The 23,512-nt window shown below is 40.8% G+C and overlaps 1 protein-coding gene across 2 annotated transcripts in view; it reads left to right on the plus strand.

Moving 5' to 3' along the window:
* TMEM266 (transmembrane protein 266) overlaps nt 1–23,512 on the plus strand; it is a 32,440-nt gene that overhangs the window by 447 nt on the left and 8,481 nt on the right. Inside the window, exons 2-8 of one of the 2 annotated variants that reach the window (XM_070953643.1) lie at nt 3,963–4,151; nt 10,172–10,326; nt 11,410–11,483; nt 13,963–14,019; nt 15,070–15,208; nt 16,078–16,193; nt 19,905–20,094. In XM_070953643.1, coding sequence (XP_070809744.1) covers nt 3,963–4,151; nt 10,172–10,326; nt 11,410–11,483; nt 13,963–14,019; nt 15,070–15,208; nt 16,078–16,193; nt 19,905–20,094 — 920 coding nt within the window. Of the gene's footprint in view, nt 1–3,962; nt 4,152–10,171; nt 10,327–11,409; nt 11,484–13,962; nt 14,020–15,069; nt 15,209–16,077; nt 16,194–19,904; nt 20,095–23,512 lie in introns of those variants that run through there. The other variant, XM_070953642.1, reaches the window with a different exon arrangement.

A 23,512-nucleotide genomic window follows, 5' to 3' on the forward strand; every position in this document is an offset into this window, starting at 1 on the left:
AACTTAGTTTATGTAGGTAAAACCTGGCTAGAAAGAATATGCATATATATATATATATATATATATATATATATATATATATATATATAAATTTATATTTCGCCAATAAAGAAATAAAAGGAGACTAGTATCGATCTATTTCAAGCTATTTAGCTCTCATCAGCTAGCCATACCCTTACTTGGATTCGAACTTGGGCTGCCTGCATGTTAGGCAGTTGTATTAGCCTCTGAGCCACAAGTTCTCCTCCCTTCATCAGCTTGAGCCAGGTTGAGTCAGAGGTTAATACAACTACCTAACATGCAGGCAGCCCAAGTTCGAATCCGAGTAAGGGTATGGCTAGCTGATGAGAGCTAAATAGCTTGAAATAGATCTGTACTTGTCTCCCTTTATTTCTTTATCAGCGAAATATAAATTTGGTATAAAATGGTTTGTCGTGAATGCGACTGCTTGAGGGCTCCATAAACCGATGCCCTTCAGATGTTTGAACTACGTTCCATATAGCAATAGATTTATAGACCGCTTCACAGTGCTTTACAGCCCTCTCTAAGCAGTTTACAGAGTCAGCGTCTTGCCCCCAACAATCTGGGTCTTCGTTTGACTGACCTTGGAAGGATGGAAGGCTGAGTCAACCTTGAGCCTGGTGAGATTCGATCTGCCAAATTGCAGGCTGACGGCAGTCAGCAGAAGTAGCCTGCAGTACCAAACTCTAACCACTGCGCCACCACAGCTCAAGAAGGACGGGAGGAAGGGAGGGAGGGAGGGAGGGAGGGAAGGAAGGAAGGAAGGAAGGAAGGAAGGAAGGAAGGAAAATAAATAGCAATAGCACTTAGATTTATATACCGCTTCACAGTGTTTTCCAGCCCTCTCTAAGCAGTTTAGAGAGTCAGCCTCTTGCCCCCAACAATCTGGGTCCTCCTTTTACGACCTCGGAGGGATGGAAGGCTGAGCCAACCTTGAGTCTTAATCCCTAATTGTTGGTCATTCCAACTGGGTTTGATGGTAATCAAAAATAGTTAGTCTGGCTGTGAGTGTCTAGCTCTATTCTAATACATTCTTCTCAAATACTCCTGGTTGCTACTCCTTTTTTCTTCTTCTTCCTTTTGTTATCTAGAAACAAGAGGATATATAATGTGGTTTGCTGTTCCCTTTTTCAGTTCCTCATATTCATACGAAAAACAGATGTTTTGTTTGGGGCAAATATTCTTGCATAATTTGCCCCCTGGAATAGAGTGTCTTCTATAATTATCCGGCTGATTATCCAGGCCATTTAATTCACTAGAGGATTTTAAAACACTTCTTTTTTTTTTCCGGAGAGAAATCAGTGCAAGGTCTGCAGCCAGCTCATCAAAATGAAGTTGAACGTGAAGCCTTTTCCCCCACCCACCCCCGGCCCGCCTGCTTACCTTACCTTGTTTGTTCCAGTCTCATGAAGTTAACTTAAATTAACCCGTTATCCTACACGACTGAGAGCAAAGGGTTTGGTGGGAGATCTGGCATAGACCCTTCGGCCTTCTAAAAGGCAGCCATTGAGGTGGGATCATTAATCCTGCTTTCCTTCATCATTTCTCCAAGAACTTATATTATATTATATTATATTATATTATATTATATTATATTATATTATATTATATTATATTATATTATATTATATTATATTATATTATATTATATTATATTATATTATATTATTATATTATATTATATTATATTATATTATATTATATTATATTAATTATATTATATTATTATATTATTATTATTGTCAGGTTTCGATGCTATCTCAAAATAAATGAACTTCCAAACTGCCGATCTTTAAGGAAATTTTCTCTTTATTCGAGCACAGTAACCTGATCCTGGCTCTTTCGCGGTCAGTACTGACCTTTGCCCCCCAATCCCTCCCTTTCCGATCCCCAATTCTCTGCTTCTCATTGGCTATCTTCCAAGTCTCTTTCCTGATTCCTTTTTCGTCAGGTCACAGGAATGTCTCCCCCCTCTCCCATCTCCGAGGAGACCGAATCTTCAAAGGGATTTAGCAGGCAAAAGTTCAGGCTTCTCCTCCCTTTTCTATGTCAGTTCTGAGATGCTGACAATTATATTATATTATATTATATTATATTATATTATATTATATTATATTATATTATATTATATTATATTATATTATATTATATTATATTATATTATATTAATTATATTATATTATTATATTATATTATTATATTATATTATATTATATTATATTATATTATATTATATTATATTATTATATTAATTATATTATATTATATTATATTATATTATATTATATTATATTATATTATATTATATTATATTATATTATATTATATTATATTATTTATCAATTCAATTTATATGCTGCCCTTCTCCGAAGGCTTAGGGTGGCTTACAATGCACTTATAGCAATAGCCTTCATTCTTTTTTTGTATATACCTGCTTATTAGGGCTTTTGCTCCCCCTCCCCCCCCCATAAGTGGTGTTTCTACAAAGTCAGCTTATTGCCCCCACAATCCAGGTCCTCAATTTACCTACCTCGGAAGGATGGAAGGCTGAGTCAACCTTGAGCCTGGTGAGATTTGAACTCACACTAATTGCAGGCAGCTGGCAGCTAAGTCCTACTTAACATAGTCCGCTACACCACCAAAAAATTCTCTCTCACGCCTTAAATAAACATTGCTATCCCATACAGAATTATTGGTAGCTTTGTTTGTATTCTTGATACACTTTCCCCACCGAGACGTCTACGCCTTCATGTTTCATGAAAGGGTAACGGTGTGGGAATGGCCTTGGCAGGTGGAGGAGGGGAGAGCTGCTTCCTAAGCCAGGGGTCCCAAACCACTGCAGTCGTTATATTAGTAACACAGTTGTTAAGTGAACCTAGCTCCCACACTGGCTTTGCTTGTCAGAAGGTCGCAAAAAACATGGACGCAGCGACGGTCATAAATCTGAGCCAGCTTCCAGGAGTCTGAATTTTAATCACATGATTACTGGGATCCTGTGAAAAAAGGCTTTAAGTCCCCCTTTTTTTCCAGCGCTCTTGCAACGTCAAACAATCACTCAACGAACAGTTGTACAGTAGTGGCCAAAATTGTGGAAACCTTTTGGGAAAAGTGTATTTTCTAAAACTAGCTAATAACACCACTTTTTTGGGGAGTAGTACCATAAAATTATATATCAATGGAAAGATAATTTAATCAAGAATGTAATGCAATAACATTCTTTTATGAAGGATTTGCTATTAGAATAGCAGTTACGGTATAAAGAAGGAAAGTGAAACACGTAGAAAAAACGAGATATGCAAAAATGATCCCCACGTCAGTGAATACTTAGTTGGATAACCTTTAGCATGAATGACGGCCTTACAACGTCTTCCCATGGAGCAAACCAAGTCTTTGAGTTCTGCAGCTGTTCTAATGTGAAACCAAGATTGAATGATGGCTTCTATTAACTGGGTTTTATTGCTGGGTTGCTTCTGACTAACCAGTTTCTTTAGTTGGCTCCATAGATTTCCCATTGGGTGAAGGTCTGGGCTATTCCCAGGCCATTCCAGCAGTGGAATAGGATTATATTGAAACTCCCCCCAAAAAGTGGAGTTATTAGCCATCAGACCTCAAAAATATACTTTTCCCAAAAGGTTTCCACAATTTTGGCCACTACTGTACTTCTAATCATTAATTGAGATGTCTTTAATTGTAGAAAATGCCACAACTGAATCCTCTGGAACACCGTAGAGGCCAATTGTTTTCATTTCTATTGATTGTGCCACTCATTTCAACACTTCAAGTGACAATGGAAGAAACATCTGTCAATAATAAAAAAAAATGTTTCCACAATTTTGGCCACTGCTGGAAGCCAAGGACTGCCTGTAAAGCACTGCTCCGAATAGGAATTTTGCAGTTGGTGTGGGGGGAGCTGGTTCTTATTTTTGCCTTTCCTTCATTAGGCCTCCTATAGAAGGTGGAGTTTCCGAAGTTGAAATAATTTCACAACAAATAGAAGAAGAAACCAGAAGTGTCGCACCTGTACAGCTTGTTAATTTCGCCTATCGGGACTTACCTCTGGCTGCGCTAGATTTCTCCATCGCAGGCTCCCAGCTCCTGTCGAATTTGGATGAGGAATACCAACGAGAAGGGTAAGCACACATATTTACTTACTTTTAACTCCCCAACCTTTTTTCCTTAAAAAAAGAGAAAACAAAAAAAGAAATATTCCAGTAATTTAATTTACAGAAAACAAACTCTCTTTTTATGCTGTTATTCAATCATTCTCCTAATCTCTGGAGCCAGTTTTGCATTGTTGCTCTTACCCAGTCATGTTCGTTTGTTTAGAGCTCTTTAAATTGTGATCTTAATCCCTTACCAGGGAAAAGGGTTTGTTTATTGTTGTTTTTGTTGAAGCCAAAACTTTAGTTTCTGACTTGGGTAGCAAGTTCTAGTTCCACGGTCTTAATTAGAAACAGGAGGTTCTGACAAGCTTTGCTGTTTTCTTTGATATATCGTATTATGTGTAATGGGAAAGGATGGCTATAAAATGCTTTTAGTCTGGGTAACTTTTTGGGTTCGTAAAATGCTTTTAGGCTGGAAATGGAGCTAGGTAAATGCAGCAGAGGACTATTCTTCTAAAAAAGAGCCTTAGAAGAAATAAGATTCAGGCTGATCTTGACATAATGCAGAATTGGAGGCAAAATGAATTTTTAGCAGAGTTCTCCAAGCAGCTTCCCCTTTTCTGGTTTAAAGAGTTTTCAGCTTAATGAATGTAGCGATAGAAATACATCCATTGTCAAAAAAAGAAAAGGATGCTTTTTTAAAAGTGAACAAATAGTAGCCAAAAAAAGGGGGAAAGTGTGATAGATCATTAAAACAGTTACAGCAACTAATGATATATCACAATTTTTCACTTATCGATTCAAGGTTGACTCAGCCTTCCATCCTTCCGAGGTGGGTAAAATGAGGACCCAGATTTTGGGGGGCAAGAGGCTGTCTGTAAACCGCTTAGAGAGGGCTGTAAAAGCACTGTGAAGCAATAGATAATTGCTATCGCAATATTTTCCTTCTCTCCTTTCTCTTACTTTCTCTTTTCCTTCCTTCCTTTTCCCTTTCCTGTTTTCCCTTCATCTGAGCATTGGTGGCGCAGTGGTGAGAGTGCAGTATTGCAGGCAAATTCTGCCCACTACCAGCAGTTCGATCCTGACCGGCTCAAGGTTGACTCAGCCTTCCTTCCTTCCAATATCAGAAAAATGAGGACTCAAATTGTTGGGGGCAATAGGCTGACTCTGTAAACCGCTTAGAGAGGGCTGTAAAAGCACGTGTGAAGCGGTATATTGCTATCTAATGCACTGTATCTAATGATCTAATGCAAATTATCTTTGAGTTTCTTTTTCTTTTTTGGTTATTCTTTCAAGAGCGATAAAAACAATTAAAGGATGAATATAGTTCGGTGAACAGATTGAGATAATAAGACAATTGGTTGCATGGAGGATCAGAGGATCTGTGAAAGTGTTTGGTTTTCTAAAAACCCCCAGAGAATAAAATTAATTAATGCATTGAAGGTATTTTCCCATGTCTTCTTCTGTTTTTGTAAACCTGGGCTGCCCACTGCTGACATAGTCCATTTCACAAAGGGGGATTATGAGAATAAAAAGATGAGATGCAGCAGTACAAATCAGATTATCATTATTTTTTGGAAACATACACTTTTCTTTCTTTTCTTTTTTTTAAAAAAAAACATGTTTTATTTGCAGTTTTCTTTTCACACCATACATATTTTGTGGACAGTGTATTGACTGGGCCAAGTCTTTTTAAAAGCAATGCTAATAATAATAATACAAATAAGTATGTGTAATCCTAATCTTCCAACTTCAACAATACTGTTCTCTCTTCATAATCCTTTATCATCTTTCCCATTAATTCATTTAAACATAAATAACATTTCTTTGCGCCATGTATTAGTTATCCCCTACTAAATTACTATTATTTAATATTTCAAGGATTACTCATTATTCCACCATAACTTCAATATTTCAAATGTGTAGGATTACTAATAGCGCCAGATATTAACAATATTTAATCAGTCCCGGGAGTGTATCTCAAAATCCCCACAAATTTTTAATCCTTAATATTTTAAATTCACAATGTACTTTTAACACACTATTAATGTTAATAATACCATTAAATTACTTAATCCTAAATTTCCATCTCCGGGGGGAGCTTGTTCCAGATGGCAGGTGCCCTCACAGAGAAGGCTCTCCCCCTGTCGACACTGTTTGACCGACGGCACCCTGAGAAGCCCCTCTCTATGGGAGCGTACTGGTCAGTGAGAGGCTACTGGTGGCAGAAGGTGGTCTCGTAGATACCCCGGTCCTAAGCCATGGAGCGCTCTAAAGGTGGTAACCATAACCTTGAAGCGCACCCGGAAGACCACCGGGAGCCAGTGCAGTTCGCGCAGGAGGGGGGTCACATGGGAGCGCCACGTCGCCATCCTCCAGACCTAGTGTCTAAAAATTACGCTGTTTCTCCCAAAATAAGGCATCCCCTGATAATAAGCCCAATCGGGCTTTTGATGCCATCGCGTCCCCTTCCCCCTTCTCCAAGTCACGAAAGCGGAAACTGTGACATCTGTTAACAGCTTGAGTTGGAGTGTTTGTAGTGGCTCATTACCAGAGTATTATGGTAATCTTTTCCCTCTCTCGTTCGCGGTTGAGCATTCGCTTAAACAGCGGTATATTACAAAAATTGTCAGTTGGTAATAGAATTGGCTTTGTAGACAGGGAAAGGCTGTTGCGAGATGCACATTTCTCCTTCTTTTGTAAATTGGCATCTTCCCCTCTCAGCATATTTTTAAAACCCCTCCGTTTAAAAAAGAAATGTATAAATAGATTTATATCAGGGATCTCACATAGCATCTTGGTTTTTTAAAAAATATATCGCAAAATTATATTTATTTCCATAAATGCTCCATTGCTGATGAAAGCGGTTTGATCTTTTCCTTTGAAGAGATTCAATTTGTTTTCGAATTCGCTTGATCAAATTGCTGTCTCTTTATCTATGTATCCTACTTAAAACTAGAAAGAAATTTATCTGTTTTTTTACAACTCATATCTAGTCAGTTCTGGAAACTGTCTGCCAGGTAAAATTCAGGCATCTATTCTTCTACCGCTTTGCTAGCAACTGGAAATACGTTCGATGGATGTTTTGATGGTTATTTGGTTGTGATCCTTTTAGATGTTTGTTGTTATAATAATATGCTGTTTTTAAATGATGGTATAATTTACAAACTACACACTTAATTACTTACATCCCTAAAGAATGATAAACAAACATTTTGTAAGTGAAGACTTTAAAAACGGGATTTTTCTAACCGATCCTGATCTTTAATTGTAGCTTTTTGTTGGTAGTAATTTCAGACCCATTCCAATGTCTATATTTCTCCCCGCTTGTTTTATTTTTGCTTTTTAACAAGGTGAGCCCCAGTTAAAATGACAGCCTTATATTCCCACAGTCGCTTTAAATATAGGCATCTCTGCCATCTACTGTCCATTCTGGGGAATTTTTAAAAATCAGAGAATTAGAATAAACATTTAGGAACGACAAATAAAGAAATGAAATAGAACCAAATTTTAGCATCTAGAAATATTGTTGGGAGACAAAAGCAGTTATTTATTTTTTTAAATGTAAGTAGATCATCCCCTAGCTACTCTTTTAGAAAATACTGCAATTTAACATCGCTATAACTCCTGCGTATCTGTAATTAGCCCCCAGTATTTTTGATAGATGGCAATTGAAGTCCCGAGAGAATGACTTGAGAAGTTTATTCGTAAATTTGGGCCCGAGTTTGGTGCTCTCTGTTCTGTTGCATTATGTAAAGACTTAATAATATTTGCTCTAGAACATTAAGTCTTGTAGAGAAAGAACACGTTCGGTTGCGTTGGCAGAAATTACAAGGAAGAGTAAACGCTTTGCATACTGAAAAGGTTCCTGTTCAATCAGTTGTTGGTGTCTGAAATTAAAAATTCTCAGGTAGCCAGCCTTGGGGAAGACCTCTGCAGTAAACTGATCTTCACTGCTGGATAAAATGATTTAGCGCTTTGATTCGCTATAAGGTGAATCAACGCTATATTGTCTTAACTGTTGTTCCTTTACTCGCATAAAATGTCAAAACGTAGGAACAACAAAGCAGGTAACTACAAGATGTTTATGTTCATTCCTTCTTTGTTTTGGTGCCGAAGTTGTACGAAGAATTCGGTAGGCTTCGTTACCTGCGCAGTCCTTGATCCTCTGAAAAATTTAAAATCGGAAATTCCGCTTCTGCGGTTCCACGCACGTACCACGTGAAATAAAACAGCCAGACTGCAAGTCATCGAAGAAGGTCACTTAATCTAGATTTAGAAATGCTTTTCAGTTTTTAAACATATCTCAAGGAGTCCTAGATACTGATGGTCACTGGCTCTAAAGGACAATTGGGTAAGGTCAGGCAGGAAAATGAAGGTGATCATGGATACCAGTTGGGACTGTTATTTAATAATTCCAGTTTTGAAAGCCACATGCCTTTAAGCTACCTAGGATCATCTCTTGGCAGAGATGGACGGCATATAAATTTAATTAATAAATAAGTACCCACAAATGGGGAAGATTGATAGGTGTGGGTTCTTGAGCTCGGACCTTGCTTCTGGTCTTCTAGTTAGACCTCCAAGGTCCCTTCCAACTCATTCATTCTATTCCTTTGCTCTGATCCTGCATCGCTTCTCTTTGCTATTTGCGCATTTTGTACAAAAAGGAACCGTTGGGGTTGAATCTGGACTCTCTCCGTGCTTACTTATTACGAGGAGAACTATGCACACTGGACTTAACGCCAGGCGTGCAGTGAGCACGGTACATTCACTAAGCAGACGGGTTGAGTACATAGGTACCCATAAAGATACGTTTCGTTGTTGATATTGTGTTGTGATGATTTAGGCAGGGATGGATCAGGACCAAGTACGGAAACTCCGTGGAGGGATGGTCCGGTCACATCCTTTCAGCCCAACAATTTACGATCCATGCTAAGGGGGTGAGAATCCCAGATTAAATTTGCATCCTGCATCAGAAGGAAAGGTGGGGTATAAATTTAATGAAGAGAAGAGAAGAGAATAATAGAATAGATTAGAAAATTAGAATAGAATTAAAAGAATAGAATATAGAATAGAATAGAATAGAATAGAATTAAAAGAATAGAATGTAGAATAGAATAGAATTAAAATAATAGAAAATAGAATAAGAATAGAATAGAATAGAATAGAATAGAATAGAATAGAATAGAATAGAATAGAATAGAATAGAATAGAATAGAATAGAATAAAGAGGGAATGGAATGGAGTGGAATGGAATGGAATGAAGAGGGAATGGAATGGAATAGAATGAAGAGGGAATAGAATAGAATAAGAATAGAATAGAATAGAATAGAATAGAATAGAATAGAATAGAATAGAATAGAATAGAATAGAATAGAATAGAATAAAGAGGGAATGGAATGGAATGGAATGGAATGGAATGAAGAGGGAATGGAATGGAATAGAATGAAGAGGGAATAGAATAGAATAGAATAGAATAGAATAGAATAGAATAGAATAGAATAGAATAGAATAAAGAGGGAATGGAATGGAATGAAGAGGGAATGGAATGGAATAGAATGAAGAGGGAATAGAATAGAATAGAATAGAATAGAATAGAATAGAATAGAATAGAATAGAATAGAATAAAGAGGGAATGGAATGGAATAGAATGAAGAGGGAATAGAATAGAATAGATTGAATAGAATAGAATAGAATAGAATAGAATAGAATAGAATAGAATAGAATAAAGTGGGAGGAGTGGAGTGGAGTGGAGTGGAGTGGAGTGGAATGGAATGGAATGGAATGGAATAGAATAGAATAGAATAGAATAGAATAGAATAGAATAGAATAGAATAGAATAGAATAGAATAGCAGAGTTGGAAGGGACCCTGGGGGTCTTCTCATCCAGCCCCCTGCTAAATAAGAACGGGCTCTTAAATACCCCCAACCGCGTCCTGCTGAAACCGAGCCCTGTTGCTGCTTCTGCCTTGCTCTTCTTTACCTGTCTGCCTTTTTCTCGTCTGTCTTCCTCTTCTTCCTCCTTCCCTCTGTTTTTCTCCCTTCAGATCTAACTGGCTTAAGCCGTGCTGTGGGAGGCGAGCGGCCGTCTGGCAGGTATTTTTGCTCAGTGCGAGTCTCAACAGCTTCCTGGTAGCCTGCGTAGTTTTGGTGGTCATCCTTCTGACTCTGGAGCTCCTAATAGATATAAAGCTTCTCCAGTGTGAGTAGCAGGCTTTACCGTTATTTTTGTTTTTTGTTTTCCCCTTCCTGAAATGTTTGAGCAAACCATAGTCCTCGGTTCACAACAGTTCGTTGAGTGACCGTTTGAAGTTACGACGGCACTGAGTTACGACCCCTTTTCATACTTACGAAGACTCCCTGTATGCCATGGCATGAAACCTCACGCAGCCACAAAGGGGGAACACAATTTTTAAAAAACAGTTCGTTTATATATTTTCATATCACATACATAGGTGTTTAGCGACACAGCGTATTGTCTGGATTGTCATTTTATTTGTATATAATAATATTTTCCCCCTCTCCTAATTTCTACCTCTACTATCCAACCATTTGTAAAACAAGTCCCATGTTCGAAAATATCCTGTGTCTTCTTTTAATTTTAGTGTCAATTTTTTCCCATTTCTACCCACTCCCAACATTTTTTAAAATTACATTTTCTTCTGTAGGTGTTTTTTCATTTTTCCAGCACTGTGCACATACAATTCCTGCTGCTGTCAAAACATGTAGTAATATTAAATATAGATTCCCTTTATCGTACTTTTCCGGTATTATGCCTAACAAAAATATTTCTGGTTTGTAATCTGTATGTTGCTTTAACGTTTTTTCTTACCATGTATGTATTTTTTTTCCGGTATTTCTTTGCTTTTTCACAAGACCACCGCATGTGGTAATATGTACCCGAGTTGTCCCATTCTTCTCTCTCTCTCTCTCTCTCTCTCTCTCTCTCTCTCTCTCTCTCTCTCTCTCTCTCCCTCTCTCCCTCTCTCCCTCTCTCCCTCTCTCCCTCTCTCCCTCTCTCTCTCTCTCAGGGTTTCTGAACAACTTTCATCAGAATATTGATATATGCCCTCTTGTTTTTATTGATGCCTTCTCTTTACCCATTTTAAGGTTTTCTGCGACTTCTGGATTTTGAGCCCGCTTTCCAAAATGGTGATATGAATTTGAGAATAAGAAGGAAAATAGCTTGCGTTTAATTTTCAAATACATTTTAAGACTAACCGTTCTGCTTTGGCCTGTGCATTACACACCTCATATCTAACTTGCTTTTTGTCCTTCGTTGTAGTTTCAAGCGCATCCCAATTTGCTGGCGTCATTCACTGGATCAGCCTGGTTATCCTGTCTATCTTCTTTTCAGAGGTAAGAGAAATACGAATTGTTACTGTACGGAAAAGAAATATGGCTGAATTTTCTCAGAGGAGAAATTGGTTTTTTTCCCCCTTATCCTTCAGTAAACATATTTTTAATTGGGACTTAACAGACTTTTGGGTTTCAGAAGAGGCTTTCCCTAACTCATTTTACTGTGCTAATGGTTGGGGGGGGCGGGAGACCAGTGTACAGATCAGCTCCCGATTAAGAACCGAGAATGTCCCAGAAAGTCTCTTGAGACCCAGAGTGAGCCATAAATAGCAGCTTTTATTGACAGATGCTTCTTCCATTGTCACTTGAAGTGTTGAAATGAGTGGCACGATCAATAGAAATGAGAACAATTGGCCTCTACAGTGTTCCAGAGGACTTATTTGGGGCATTGTCTACAATTAAAGACATCTCAATTAATGATTAGAATTACAGTCGTGGCCAAAATTGTGGAAACCTTTTGGGAAAAGTGTATTTTTGAGGTTTGATGGCTAATAACACCACTTATTTTTTTTTTATTTTTTTTTGGAGTTTCAAAATAATCCTATTCCACTGCTGGAATGGCCTGGGAATAGCCCAGACTTTAACCCAATTGAAAATCTATGGAGCCGACTAAAGAAACTGGTTAGTCAGAAGCGACCCAGCAATAAAACCAGGTTAATAGAAGCCATCATTCCATCTTGGTTTCACATTAGAACAGCTGCAGAACTCAAAGACTCAGTTCGCTCCATGGGAAGACATTGTAAAACCATAATAATTCATGTTAAAGGTTACCCAACTAAGTATTAACTGACATGGGGATCATTTTTGTATATCACGTTTTTTCCTACGTGTTTCACTTTTCTTCTTTATACTGTAACTGCTATTCTAATAGCAAATCCTTCCTAAAAGTGATGGCATTACATTCTTGATTAAATTATCTTTCCATTGATATATTAATTTTATGGTACTACTCAAAAAAAAAAAAAGTGGTGTTATTAGCTAGTTTTAGAAAATACACTTTTCCCAAAATGTTTCCTTTTCCCAGCACAGCTGGCTAGGGAATGCTGGGAGTTGAAGTCCACAGGTCTTCAAGTTGCCAAGATTGGATACCCCTGGTTTAAACTGTCCAAGTTCTGTTAAACACTTATTTGCAAGCTTGCAAGTGCCTTAAGAGATTTAATTTCTCATTGCCTGCTTGTAAATGGGCAAATTCATACTTCATTAGGAACATATTTTCTTGCCAGACTTCAAATAAGGCATGAAATTGGCTTAGCAGCTGTATCCACTTAAACCAGTGGTTCCTCCTGACACCCCCACTCCATCAGCAATTGGGTTAGAAACGGATCGGTTTAACCCTGGGATTGTTTTAGGCTCATCCCTCATTAACTATATCACACAAATGGGGAATGGAGAGCATTAATCTCCCTTCCCAGCTGAACAGCCCAAAGATAAAATATTTGGAACGGACCCACAAAATTAGGATTAGCCCACGAATTCCCCTCTCGCTGCTTGTTTTGCAGCTAGTCCTCCATTTACGACTGCAATTTAGTCATAAGTCATTGCAGTCATTAAGCGGATTGCCACTTTTCTGCCCTGAGAAAAAAAACATTTGTATTTGCAAATGGTTTAAAATGTTTAGCAGCTCCTGTCCATTAAAATCTACAAAAAGGAGGGGAAAATTGCACGAACTTGAAAGTGGGATCCATGGAGACTTTAAGCAATGCTACCCATGAGTTGGAGAATGGCTTCTATTAAACATGAAAAGATCGGTCCTATTATTCTGGAATTTTACCTATCTTTTCCATTATTCCTGGGAACAAATTAAAAATAGGGAAAAGCATTTTCCGTGTTGAACTGCCTTTCAACCAAAGGAAAATTGGAACTCCCAAGAACTTGGAGCACTTAAATATTGCACCTCTGTAAAAAAAAAAAAAAAAAAGGAATCCATAATGGCAAATAGAGAAACATCTTTGGGTCATGTTCCTTTTACTCTCGTCTCTTTGACTTAACATTAGTATCATCAGGTCAATCCTATCTTCATATTAACTTCTATCAAAAGCCCCCCCTCCCTGTTGCTTCGGCCAGAATGTATATAGGACTTGTTGCTTTCCATTTTATTTCCTGCCCCTTAAAATCATTCAAAATCAGAAACTTTTTCGGATTTACGGTGAAGGAACCGGATTCTAAATCCCATCTCTGTTATTTTCTGGGCTCCTTATTTCCTCCCACACACACCTCACTTGCTCCTTATATGTGACGCTCAAAAGCATGAATTCCACCTCTGAGGGTAGTACTGAGTATCAGTTTCAAGAAGCAGGTAGAAGCAGGGCATCTTTCGAAGAATGGAATAAGCTTTATATATGTATATATATATAATTGATGTCAACATTTTTTTTTAAGGAATGAGAAAAACACAAATGCTAATTTCCCCTCTTCTCCCTCCTTCCTCTCTTTTTGTTTCCCAACGTGGGAACTGAACCAACATGGGAACTGACTCTAGACTATCTTGAGAATAGTCGTACTTGGTATATGGGACTATATTGAAAACAAAATAGAGGTAAGTCCAAAGTAACGAAATTCCTCCTGACCTGTCCCTCTTGCCCAAACCTCGGTGTGCGTTACTCACGTTCCTGCTACTCGTTGTAGCAACAGGTTAAAGTCAAAATGTTAAACTATAGGTAATCCTTGACTTACGACTACAATTGAGCCCAAAGTTTGTGTTGCTAAGCAAAACAGATGTTAATCTTGCCCAGGGGTGAAATGCTCCCATTTTGAACTGGATCACCCGATCCGGTAGCAATGGCGGCAGGTGGTTCGGAGAACTGGTAGCAAAAATCCCTGCCCCCCCATGCCCAGCTAAGCCATGCGATCATCAGAGGCTGGGTTTTTTTTACTTTTAAAAGCATTTTTTCTACAACCTCTTCAGCCGAAAAAATGCTTTTAAAAGTAAAGAAAAAAAGCCTCTGATGATCGCGCGGCTCAGCTGGGATCGTCAGAGGCTTTTAAAAGCATTTAGAAAAAGTGGTTTTAAAAGTATAAAAAAAAAAAAGTTGGCCACGCCCACTCAGTCATCTTACCACCCCCCCACCAAGCCACGCCCACAGAACCGGTAGTAACAAACTTTACATTTCACCACTGATTTGACCCCCGCCCTCGGCCTCAATCTGGTCTTCTCCTACAGACAACACGCGTTCAGAAATAACATCTATGTCAGGTTTCAATGTCGTCTCAAATAAATTGCATTTCCAAACAGATAATCTTTGATGAAATCTTTCATTTATTAAGCACGACAATCTGTCCCCGATTATGTCGAAGCCAACACTGACTTCCTGACCCCAAACCTTCCCTTTCCGTTCCCCAATTCTCTGTGTCTCATTGGCCATCTTCCAAATCACTCTCCCCATATCTACTATTTCAGCTCCCAGGAATGTCCCCCCTCCCACCCCATCTCCTAGGGGATATTATCTTCAGGGAAAATAAGTAGGTGAAAAGTCAAGTGTCCTCTTGCCAGCTGCCCCCTCTTCTCCTCCTTATGTCAGCACTGGAACGAATGTAGTTTGAAGTGCTGACAGTCTATGTGATTCCCGTGAAATCCTTTTCACCTTAGGTATTTGATGGTGCTGTGATCATCTTATCTTTGGCTCCCATGGTGGCCTCTACAGTGGCTAATGGACCAAGCAGTCCATGGGATGCTATTAGTCTCATTATTACCCTGAGAATTTGGAGAGTCAAACGAATTATTGATGGTAAGTCAACAGTGAATGATTGTTTTGGGTTTTGTTTTTTTTAAAAAACTTGGTTGTGCGCTGCCCAGAGTCACTTTTTTTTTTTTTAATTTGATTTATATGCCGCCCTTCTCCGGAGACTCAGGGCGGCTTACAATGCGTTAAGCAATAGCCTTCATCCTTTTGTATATTTATACAAAGTCAGCTTATTGCCCCCACAATCCGGGTCCTCAATTTACCTACCTTAGAAAGGATGGAAGGCTGAGTCAACCTTGAGCCTGGTGAGAGTTGAACTTGCAGTAATTGCAGGCAGCTGATGTTAATAACAGTGCTTTAGTCTGCTGCGCTACCAGGGCACTGCTTGTTTGGTGAAGAGGAGTGGCTGTATAAATTTGAAAAATTAACAAATAAAAATAAGCTGTTCCTTCGTTAAATGGATAAAATCTGTTTTTGGCTAATTGCGAACCTGTAGTAAAGATAAGAAGAACCCACCCCTGGTCCACACATCTTAAAACGGCCACGGTTGAGAAACTCTACATTAGACAATTAGAGTAGAACAGGTGATCTTGAATGAGCAAATCTTGCTTCCATTTTCCTAAGTAATTCCTCCCAGCTTTTAAAAACCTGTAAAGCAGATTTGGAGAAGATCTGAGAAGACTCGGAAGGGAATAGGCGATTTTGACAAGCGGAGAGAATCTTATCTTAAAGATGGTTGTTCAGAATTGTCCTTTCTCCTAATTGCACCCCAGTTCTTTAAATCTAATTTGTCGAGGGATGCACCGTGACCCCTTCCACTTTCAGTAGCCTTGTGGTAGCTGATGAGTTGTAGAGAAGAGCCTTCCTCCACCTGGTGTAAAAAAATATCCTATTTGTACGGTTGTGATTCGTAGCCTACGTCCTGCCAGTTAAAGTGGAAATGGAGATGGTGATTCAGCAGTACGAAAAAGCAAAGGTTATACAGGACGAGCAGCTGGAAAGACTGACCCACATCTGCCAAGAACAGGGGGTAAGTAAGACCCATCATATTTTCATGCCAGTGTCAAAGGTTTTTTGTTCTTGAATTTTGGCTTTGCTTAAAATTAATCAGGCAGGCAGCCATATACTTGTTTATGTTAATAAACCAAATGTCCGTGAAATAATTATATCCAGTCAGATCACTGTGAGTTCAGAGCGTAAAAAAAAACACCAGTGTAACATTGACTGATTAACATTACTGCCCAATGGGACCGAAAGTGGGTTGGCCCCATCAGGCACCGCCAAGAGGTGTTTGGAGCTGCACACGTCCAACACTATTGCAGTCTTTCTTCCTGACTGCGGAAGTCCTAAAATAGATCATTAATGGCGGAATTCCTGCTCTCTTCTAAGCAATATTACACGCAACTAATATTTTTTGACTGGGGTCAAAGTAGATGAGATTTCCCAAACCTGCCCTAGCTATTTAAGAATTCTTGCCCTCTTTTTTGTGGTCCGCCAGCAGCCCGCAGAGCTGGCAGCGGAATCGGACAGTGAGGAAGCTGGGGAGGACCATGGGCCAGTCCTGGAGTCAGGGGAAGGCTCGGATGAGAGCTCTGTCGGAGGCAGAGATGGGGCCAGGGCCATCTGGGAGCAATGCACGGACTCTGGAGCCTCCAGAGGCTGACAGCAGAGAGGCAGAGGAACAGGAGGAGCCTGTTCCTAGTGCACGCATGCGAAGAGCTGCCAGAAGGCAAGAGCAGCTAAAGCAAAAAGGACGACTCGGGAGTAAGGCCAGGAGATGATTGGCCCCTCCCAGAAGGCTTAAAAGAGCAGCAAAGGCTCTTGGGCTCTTTGTAGGAAAGCAACGTTGCTACATTTGTTTTTAGTTGGCGTCTCTTGTTTCTGAACTTCGTGGGGCTTTGCCAAGAAAAGCCTTTGGCAGGGTGCCAAAGAAGACAAAAGTTTGTGATAAGCCTGAAGGACTTTTTCTGAAGGGCTTTGTTTTGGAATTAATTTGGACTAAGCTGGGAATGAAGTAATTCCCAGCTGTTATAATAAAATAGGTTTGTTTAAGACTAAGTATGTCTTTTATGCCTAGGTGAGCCCAGGAGGAAACAAACTTAGGGGTGAAATAGGCTTCTAATGTGTTGAGTATACAGGTAGTCCTCCACTTACAACAGCACGGTGACGGTGGCAGTGTCCCGGGGTCATGTGATTCCCTTTCCCTTCTGACAGGCAAAGTCAATGAAAAAGGCATTGTCTGGTGCCTCTGATGGCAGGGAAAAACTAGAAAGCAGAAAACCTCTTGGGCTAAATCTTCAAAAATCCAGATTACAGTAATAGAATCGCAATATTTATGCCTTTAACCTAAAGGGAACAAGTTTTATATATATATATATGAAATCTCCTGGGTGCCAGAAACTGTGGATCCTGACCTTTAACTCTGCCCATTTCTACATTAACGCCACGCTCCATGCTCGACTGCCAGGCCGCGCTCATGCCTTCCGGCCACAGGGTGGCAGCAAAGACATTTTCTTTCATTTTCTTAGGTCAATCTGACTTCTTATGTAATTCTGGATTCCTATTTAACTTTTTCTCTCCAAATAATTATTTGTGAATTGGGGGGGTGAGGTCGCCTTGCATCCTCTGAAAGAGCTCATCTTGTCCGAACATTAAGCCTTCCTGGAAGAAAGGGCTCATCTGGTGGATGTAAATGATTTTTTTTCCCACCATCTGAACACATTTTTTTTCTCCTTTTCTTCGCTGTCCAGTTATTTTGGGACAGTGCCAGGCTCTTTCTAGGAGTTTTGGGGAAAACTATTATGAATTGAGGGACATCCTTTGATGTAAATACGGCATTTTTATCCTGCTTGCCGTCTTTCAAATTCTCGTGGGTTGTTGTTTTTTTTTTACATGCCTCCCAAAATTGCATTTCTAGTTGATCGTACCAAAATGTTGAATTTAGAAAAGCAGTACTGTTACATACCCACTTATTCCATGTTCCTGGCCATGTAGACACCTCCACATATTAAATGCCGCGGGATCATTTTCCCAGGAAAGACAAAACACCACTTAATGGATCTCTCAGGGGATCACGTACCCCTCTTTCTACCTCGACTGACTTTTGCTGAGAGAAATTGGGGAACTGTTGAGACTTGGGGAAACGATGCCTGCCTTGGTTCTAGAGGTCAGATAGCAGGTTCTTATATCCTAATGGCCATCCAACTCTGCTTCTTGCCCATTAATTGAATGCCTGATTTTTGGAGCACAGACGGTCTTTGGGGGCCCTGAAATTCACCCAAGACACAATTCCCCGTGCAGTCAAATCTGGCTGCATGAAACTCTTTTAACTACCTCAAAAGAACCAAGTTCACACAGTGGCTTCTGAAATTGGGGCTTGCTTGACCTTGAGGTGCTAAAAAAAGACAACCACAGCAGCAGCAAAATCCTGTAAGCTGGAAACCACAGCTTTCTATTACAAGTACATATCACCGTGGCTACTCTAGAAGTACCAGGAAATGTAGATGTATAGCTGTATATGTCTCAGGGGTGAAATGCTCCTGGTTCGGACTGGATCGCCCGATCCGGTAGCGATGGTGGCGGGTGGTTTGGAGAACCAGTAGCAAAAATCCCTGTGTGCCCCCCCCCCCCCATGCCCAGCTGAGCCGTGCGATCATCAGAGGCTGGGGTTTTTTTACTTTTAAAAGCATTTTTTCTACAACCTCTTCCGACGAAAAAATGCTTTTAAAATTAAAAAATAAGGCTCTGATGATCGCGCGGCTCAGCTGGGATCGTCAGAGGCTTCTAAAAGCATTTTTTTCTGCAACCTCTTCAGCCGAAGAGGTTGTAGAAAAAAAAAAAAGATGCCTTTAAAAGCCTCTGACGATCCCAGCTGAGTTGCCTGATCATCAGAGGCTTCTAAAAGCATTTTTTTCTGCAACCTCTTAAGGTTGTAGAAAAAATGCTTTTAAAAGTAAAAAAAAAGGCTCTGATGATCGCGCGGCTCAGCTGGGATCGTCAGAGGCTTCTAAAAGCATTGTTTTCTGCAACCTCTTCAGCCGAAAAGGTTGTAGAAAAAAAAAAGATGCCTTTAAAAGCCTCTGACGATCCCAGCTGAGTGGCCTGATCATCAGAGGCTTCTAAAAGCATTTTTTTTCTGCAACCACTTAAGGTTGTAGAAAAAATGCTTTTAAAAGTAAAAAAAAAAAGAAAGTTGGCCACGCCTACCCAGTCACATTACCCCCACCACCAAGCCACGCCCACAGAACCGGTAGTAACAAATTTTAGATTTCACCCCTGATATGTCTCTATATATATATCTAGAGAAAGCGTGTCTAGTTTTTGGAGCAAGCATAATATTGGTGCAAATTACGTTGTGTGCATCCATGCCAGTTTTCACCACCTCAGTTTGGTTTCAGGCCAGGATCAGCCATATTGAGTTTTGTTTGAGTGGATCATTTAACCCCATAATTGTGGATAAACTCACCCATGCCTTACTTAATGCAGTGTGGTCTACCCTATCACGTCAACCTAAGCCCTTTCCAAACGAGAACTGTTTTGAACACGTCAAGCTGGTCATTCTTACAGATGTTGCCCAGGTCTGAGACCTTCAAACTCTGATGCTGAGATGCCCTTTTAGGAGCACTGCCAGAATATTGCGCCTTGTGTGGGCATCTGTTTTTACACGCAATATACCTCTCCACACGTTAAAAGGAAAACCTAACTTTTCTTTCTCTTTCTCTCTCTCTTTCTTTGGCTTCAGTTTGAAATTAGACAGCTGCGGGCACATCTGGCCCAGCAAGACCTGGACCTGGCAGCTGAGAGGGAGGCAGCTTTGCAGGTGCCTCACATGCTGAAGAAACAGACGGGCAACCGATACAAAGTGGTAGCCACCGGAGGCGATTCCGATGACGAAACCACCGAGAACATCACGGAGTTGCGTCCGGCTCGGGGTAAGTGGCCGAGAGTCCCCTGTTAAGTCTTCCTTTCCCCCCCCTCCTCCCCTTAGTGGAGAACATTTAAGTTGTGGTATTCTTGTTAAGTAGGGACACAGTGGCTCAGTGGCTAAGATGCTGAGCTTGTCGATCGAAAGGTCGGCAGTTCAGCGGTTCGAATCCCTAGTGCCGCATAACAGGGTGAGCTCCCGTGACTTGTCCCAGCTTCTGCTAACCTAGCAGTTCGAAAGCATGTAAAAAAATGGAAGTAGAAAAATAGGGACCACCTTTGGTGGGAAGGGAACAGTGCTCTTGGCCCTACTCCCGAGTCGTCCTCTTTGCTGTAGCTGCTCTTGCCTTCTGGCAGCTCTTCTCATACGTGCACTAGGAACAGGCTCCTCCTGTTCCTCTGCCTCTCTACTGTCAGCCTCTGGAGGCTCCGAAGTCCGCACATCACTCCCAGATGGCCCTGGCCCCATCTCTGCCTCCGACGCAGAGCCCTCATCTGGGCCTTCCCCAGCCTCCAGGACTGGCCCATGTTCTTCCTCAGCCTCATCGCTGTCTGACTCTGCTGCCAGCTCTGCAGGCTGCGGGCAGACCACAACGGGTCCAATGCTTTTGCTGATAATTGCCAAATCGTGTTACGTTGACGCGTGGCTTTCCAAAGTGGGTTTGCATCCCAGTTTCATTAATCTGCTTATTCTTTTACATCTGAATACCTGAACATAACTTTATAATTTATACATATCTTCCTTGAGGGTTACATTAGGAGTGGAAGAGAATGGCGCAAATTTCTAAGTAGTGTTGAAATCCCCCTGCTTTGCAGGGCCAGCCTTAAACTTTTATGCTTCCTACGGTATGTTTCTAGGTAGCTACGAGCACAGAGTGCTTCAGCTGGGTCATACATAAAACATGACAGATCCGCCAGGCAAATAAATCATTCCTGAATGTCTGTACATGGTACATAAGCGTACTTACAATTCACAGTCTGCTTGAAAAACAAGAGGGACTCAAATCAATTAGAATTTGTTTTGAAGGCAGTTTATGTTGGAGAGAAGGGAAGCTACTGTATTTTTCGGAGTATAAGATCCACCTTTTTCCCCCCCTAAAAGGGGGTGAAAATTTAGGTGCGTCTTATACAACGAATGTAGCCCCGCCTACCCACTGGCCCCCACCCTTTGGCCTCTGCCTCGCAGCAGTTTACCTCCTTGCAAGCAAACAGCAAGAAGAAACAGCTCGTTTTAGCTTCAGCACAGCCTAATTAGCACAAGTTGATTGGCTGGGCCTCCCGACTCTCAGCTGATTTGCTCTCAGCTGTCTTTAACCCACCTATCTCACGTGGAACGCTGCCAGAGAGCTAATTTCCAGACGCAGGGCAAGGCCAAACTTGGCACAGAGGCACAAACAGAATGTTCAAAACTTGAATCGGCCAGATGAACTAATTGCTTCCTGCAAAAGCTCACATCCCGTTCGCTCTTATTTTATGTCTTATGGGAGGGGCGAATCATCTCCAAGCCTTACTCCCAAGTCGACCCTGTTTTCTTAATTGTTCTTGTCGTCTGGCAGCTCTGCGCATGTGCACACTGGGAACAGGCTTCTGTTGTTCTTCTGCCTCGCTGCTGTCAGACTCTGGAGGCAGCACATAACTATCAGATGGCCTTGACCCCCTCTCTGCCTCCGATGCAGAGCCCTTGTCTGAGCTTTCCCCAGCCCCAAGGACTGGCCCAAGTTCCTCCCCAACCTCCTTTTTCTGACTCTGCTGCCAGCTCTGCTGGCCACCGGCAGGCCACAACACAGAATCACCATGGACATTGAATCATCCAAAGGATTTGAGCCTTTGGTATTACGTTATGGCTGTGGGTTGATAGTACATCTGAAGAGCAGAGGGAATAAAACAGGTTAGGTTGCTCTGTGCCGTGGAAATATTGCTTCTGAGTCCCTCCAAAATCTTCTCACCTGGAGATCTTTCAGTCCAGGTTCAAACAATGGCCTTTTAGTGAGCGAGCCCTACCTAATTCCGGAGAAAGGGGATACTCCTTCCCCCTTCCTCCTTCCCCCCCCAAAGCCAATTATATTTCCCCGACTCGTAAAGAACAATGCAAACATTCACCGTGAACTATTTGACTGTGAAGAGTTGAAACCTACACGAGAAAGATTAGACTTTCCCCTGCACGCTATTTTTACGGGGAAGGCTCGTGAGTTAAAGCTCCACCGAGATCGGCACGAATTTGGCTGCATCCCGTGTCATCCGTATCAGGCCTCTTTGGAGCCGAATTTGAGAGCCCCCCACAGGCACCGAACATCCTGCAAAACCCTTAGAACATCTCCCCAAATTGGTAGTTAAGAACACGGAAGAGCTATGAAACGCAGGAAATGATGTTCTGGCAGGTGGTAGGTGTGTATCAGTTTTAAAATACTTGCATTAAAAAAAAATATGGCATCAGTTTCTGATAATAGTCTAGTCTTCTCTGGTTTCATTTTTTGGGGAAAAAGGCAGAAGAAACTTTGGCACATTAAAAAAAAGGGAAAAAATGTTTCCAGTCTGCCAATTATGTCTTGAATGATGTAGGTCAATGTTTCTCGACCTTGAGAACTTAAAGATGTGTGGACTTCAACTCCCAGAATTCCCCAGCCAAGCTATGCTGGCTGGGGAATTCTGGGAGTTGAAATCCACACATCTTTAAGTTCCTATGGTTGAGAAACACCAATCTAGGCGGCTTCCGATCCATGATCATTAAGCATGCCATTTAGGAATTGTATATTTTTTATCCTTTTTGTTAAATAATGCTTAAGAATTGACTTAAGAAGAAGATCCGACTTCCATCCCACTCATATATTGGTGCCTAGTTTCCCCAGTTCTTGTTAATTTTAATTCTTTTCATTCTTCTTTTTATGATGTTATTATAAGCCACCCCGAGTCGCTCAATAGTGAGATGGACAGCATATAAATATAATAACTAAATTGTATAAGCAGGTTCCTCCATATATTGCAAGCAGGATCATTTTCAGGTAGACTTCCACTTACAAGAGTTTGTTTAGTGGCTTGTTTGCACTGAAAAAAGTGACTAAGGACCATTTTTCACACTTACAACCATTGCAACATCCCCATGATCATGTGATCAAAATTCAGACGCTTGGAAACTGACTTGTATCTTTGACAGTTGCAGTGTCCCGGTGGTCCCCTTTCACTTAACAATGGTGTCACTGACTTAACAGCTGCAGCAGTTCCCTGAACGACTGTGGCAAGAAAGGACGTAAAACAGGGCAAGCTTCACTTAACAAACGTCTCACTTAGCAACAGAAACGTTGGGCTCAATTGTGGTCGTAAGTCGAGGCCTATGTGGGGGAAGGCTCAGAATGGAGCCTGCAACTAAAGCTGCAATCGCCACCCCGGTCAATGCCTTGCCAATCTTTGACTCTCTCTCTCTCTCTCTGC

Source organism: Pituophis catenifer, unplaced genomic scaffold (genome assembly GCF_029215685.1).
Source record: "Pituophis catenifer annectens isolate HBS135680 unplaced genomic scaffold, rPitCat1.0.hap2 SCAF_14, whole genome shotgun sequence".
Taxonomy (NCBI): domain Eukaryota; kingdom Metazoa; phylum Chordata; class Lepidosauria; order Squamata; family Colubridae; genus Pituophis; species Pituophis catenifer.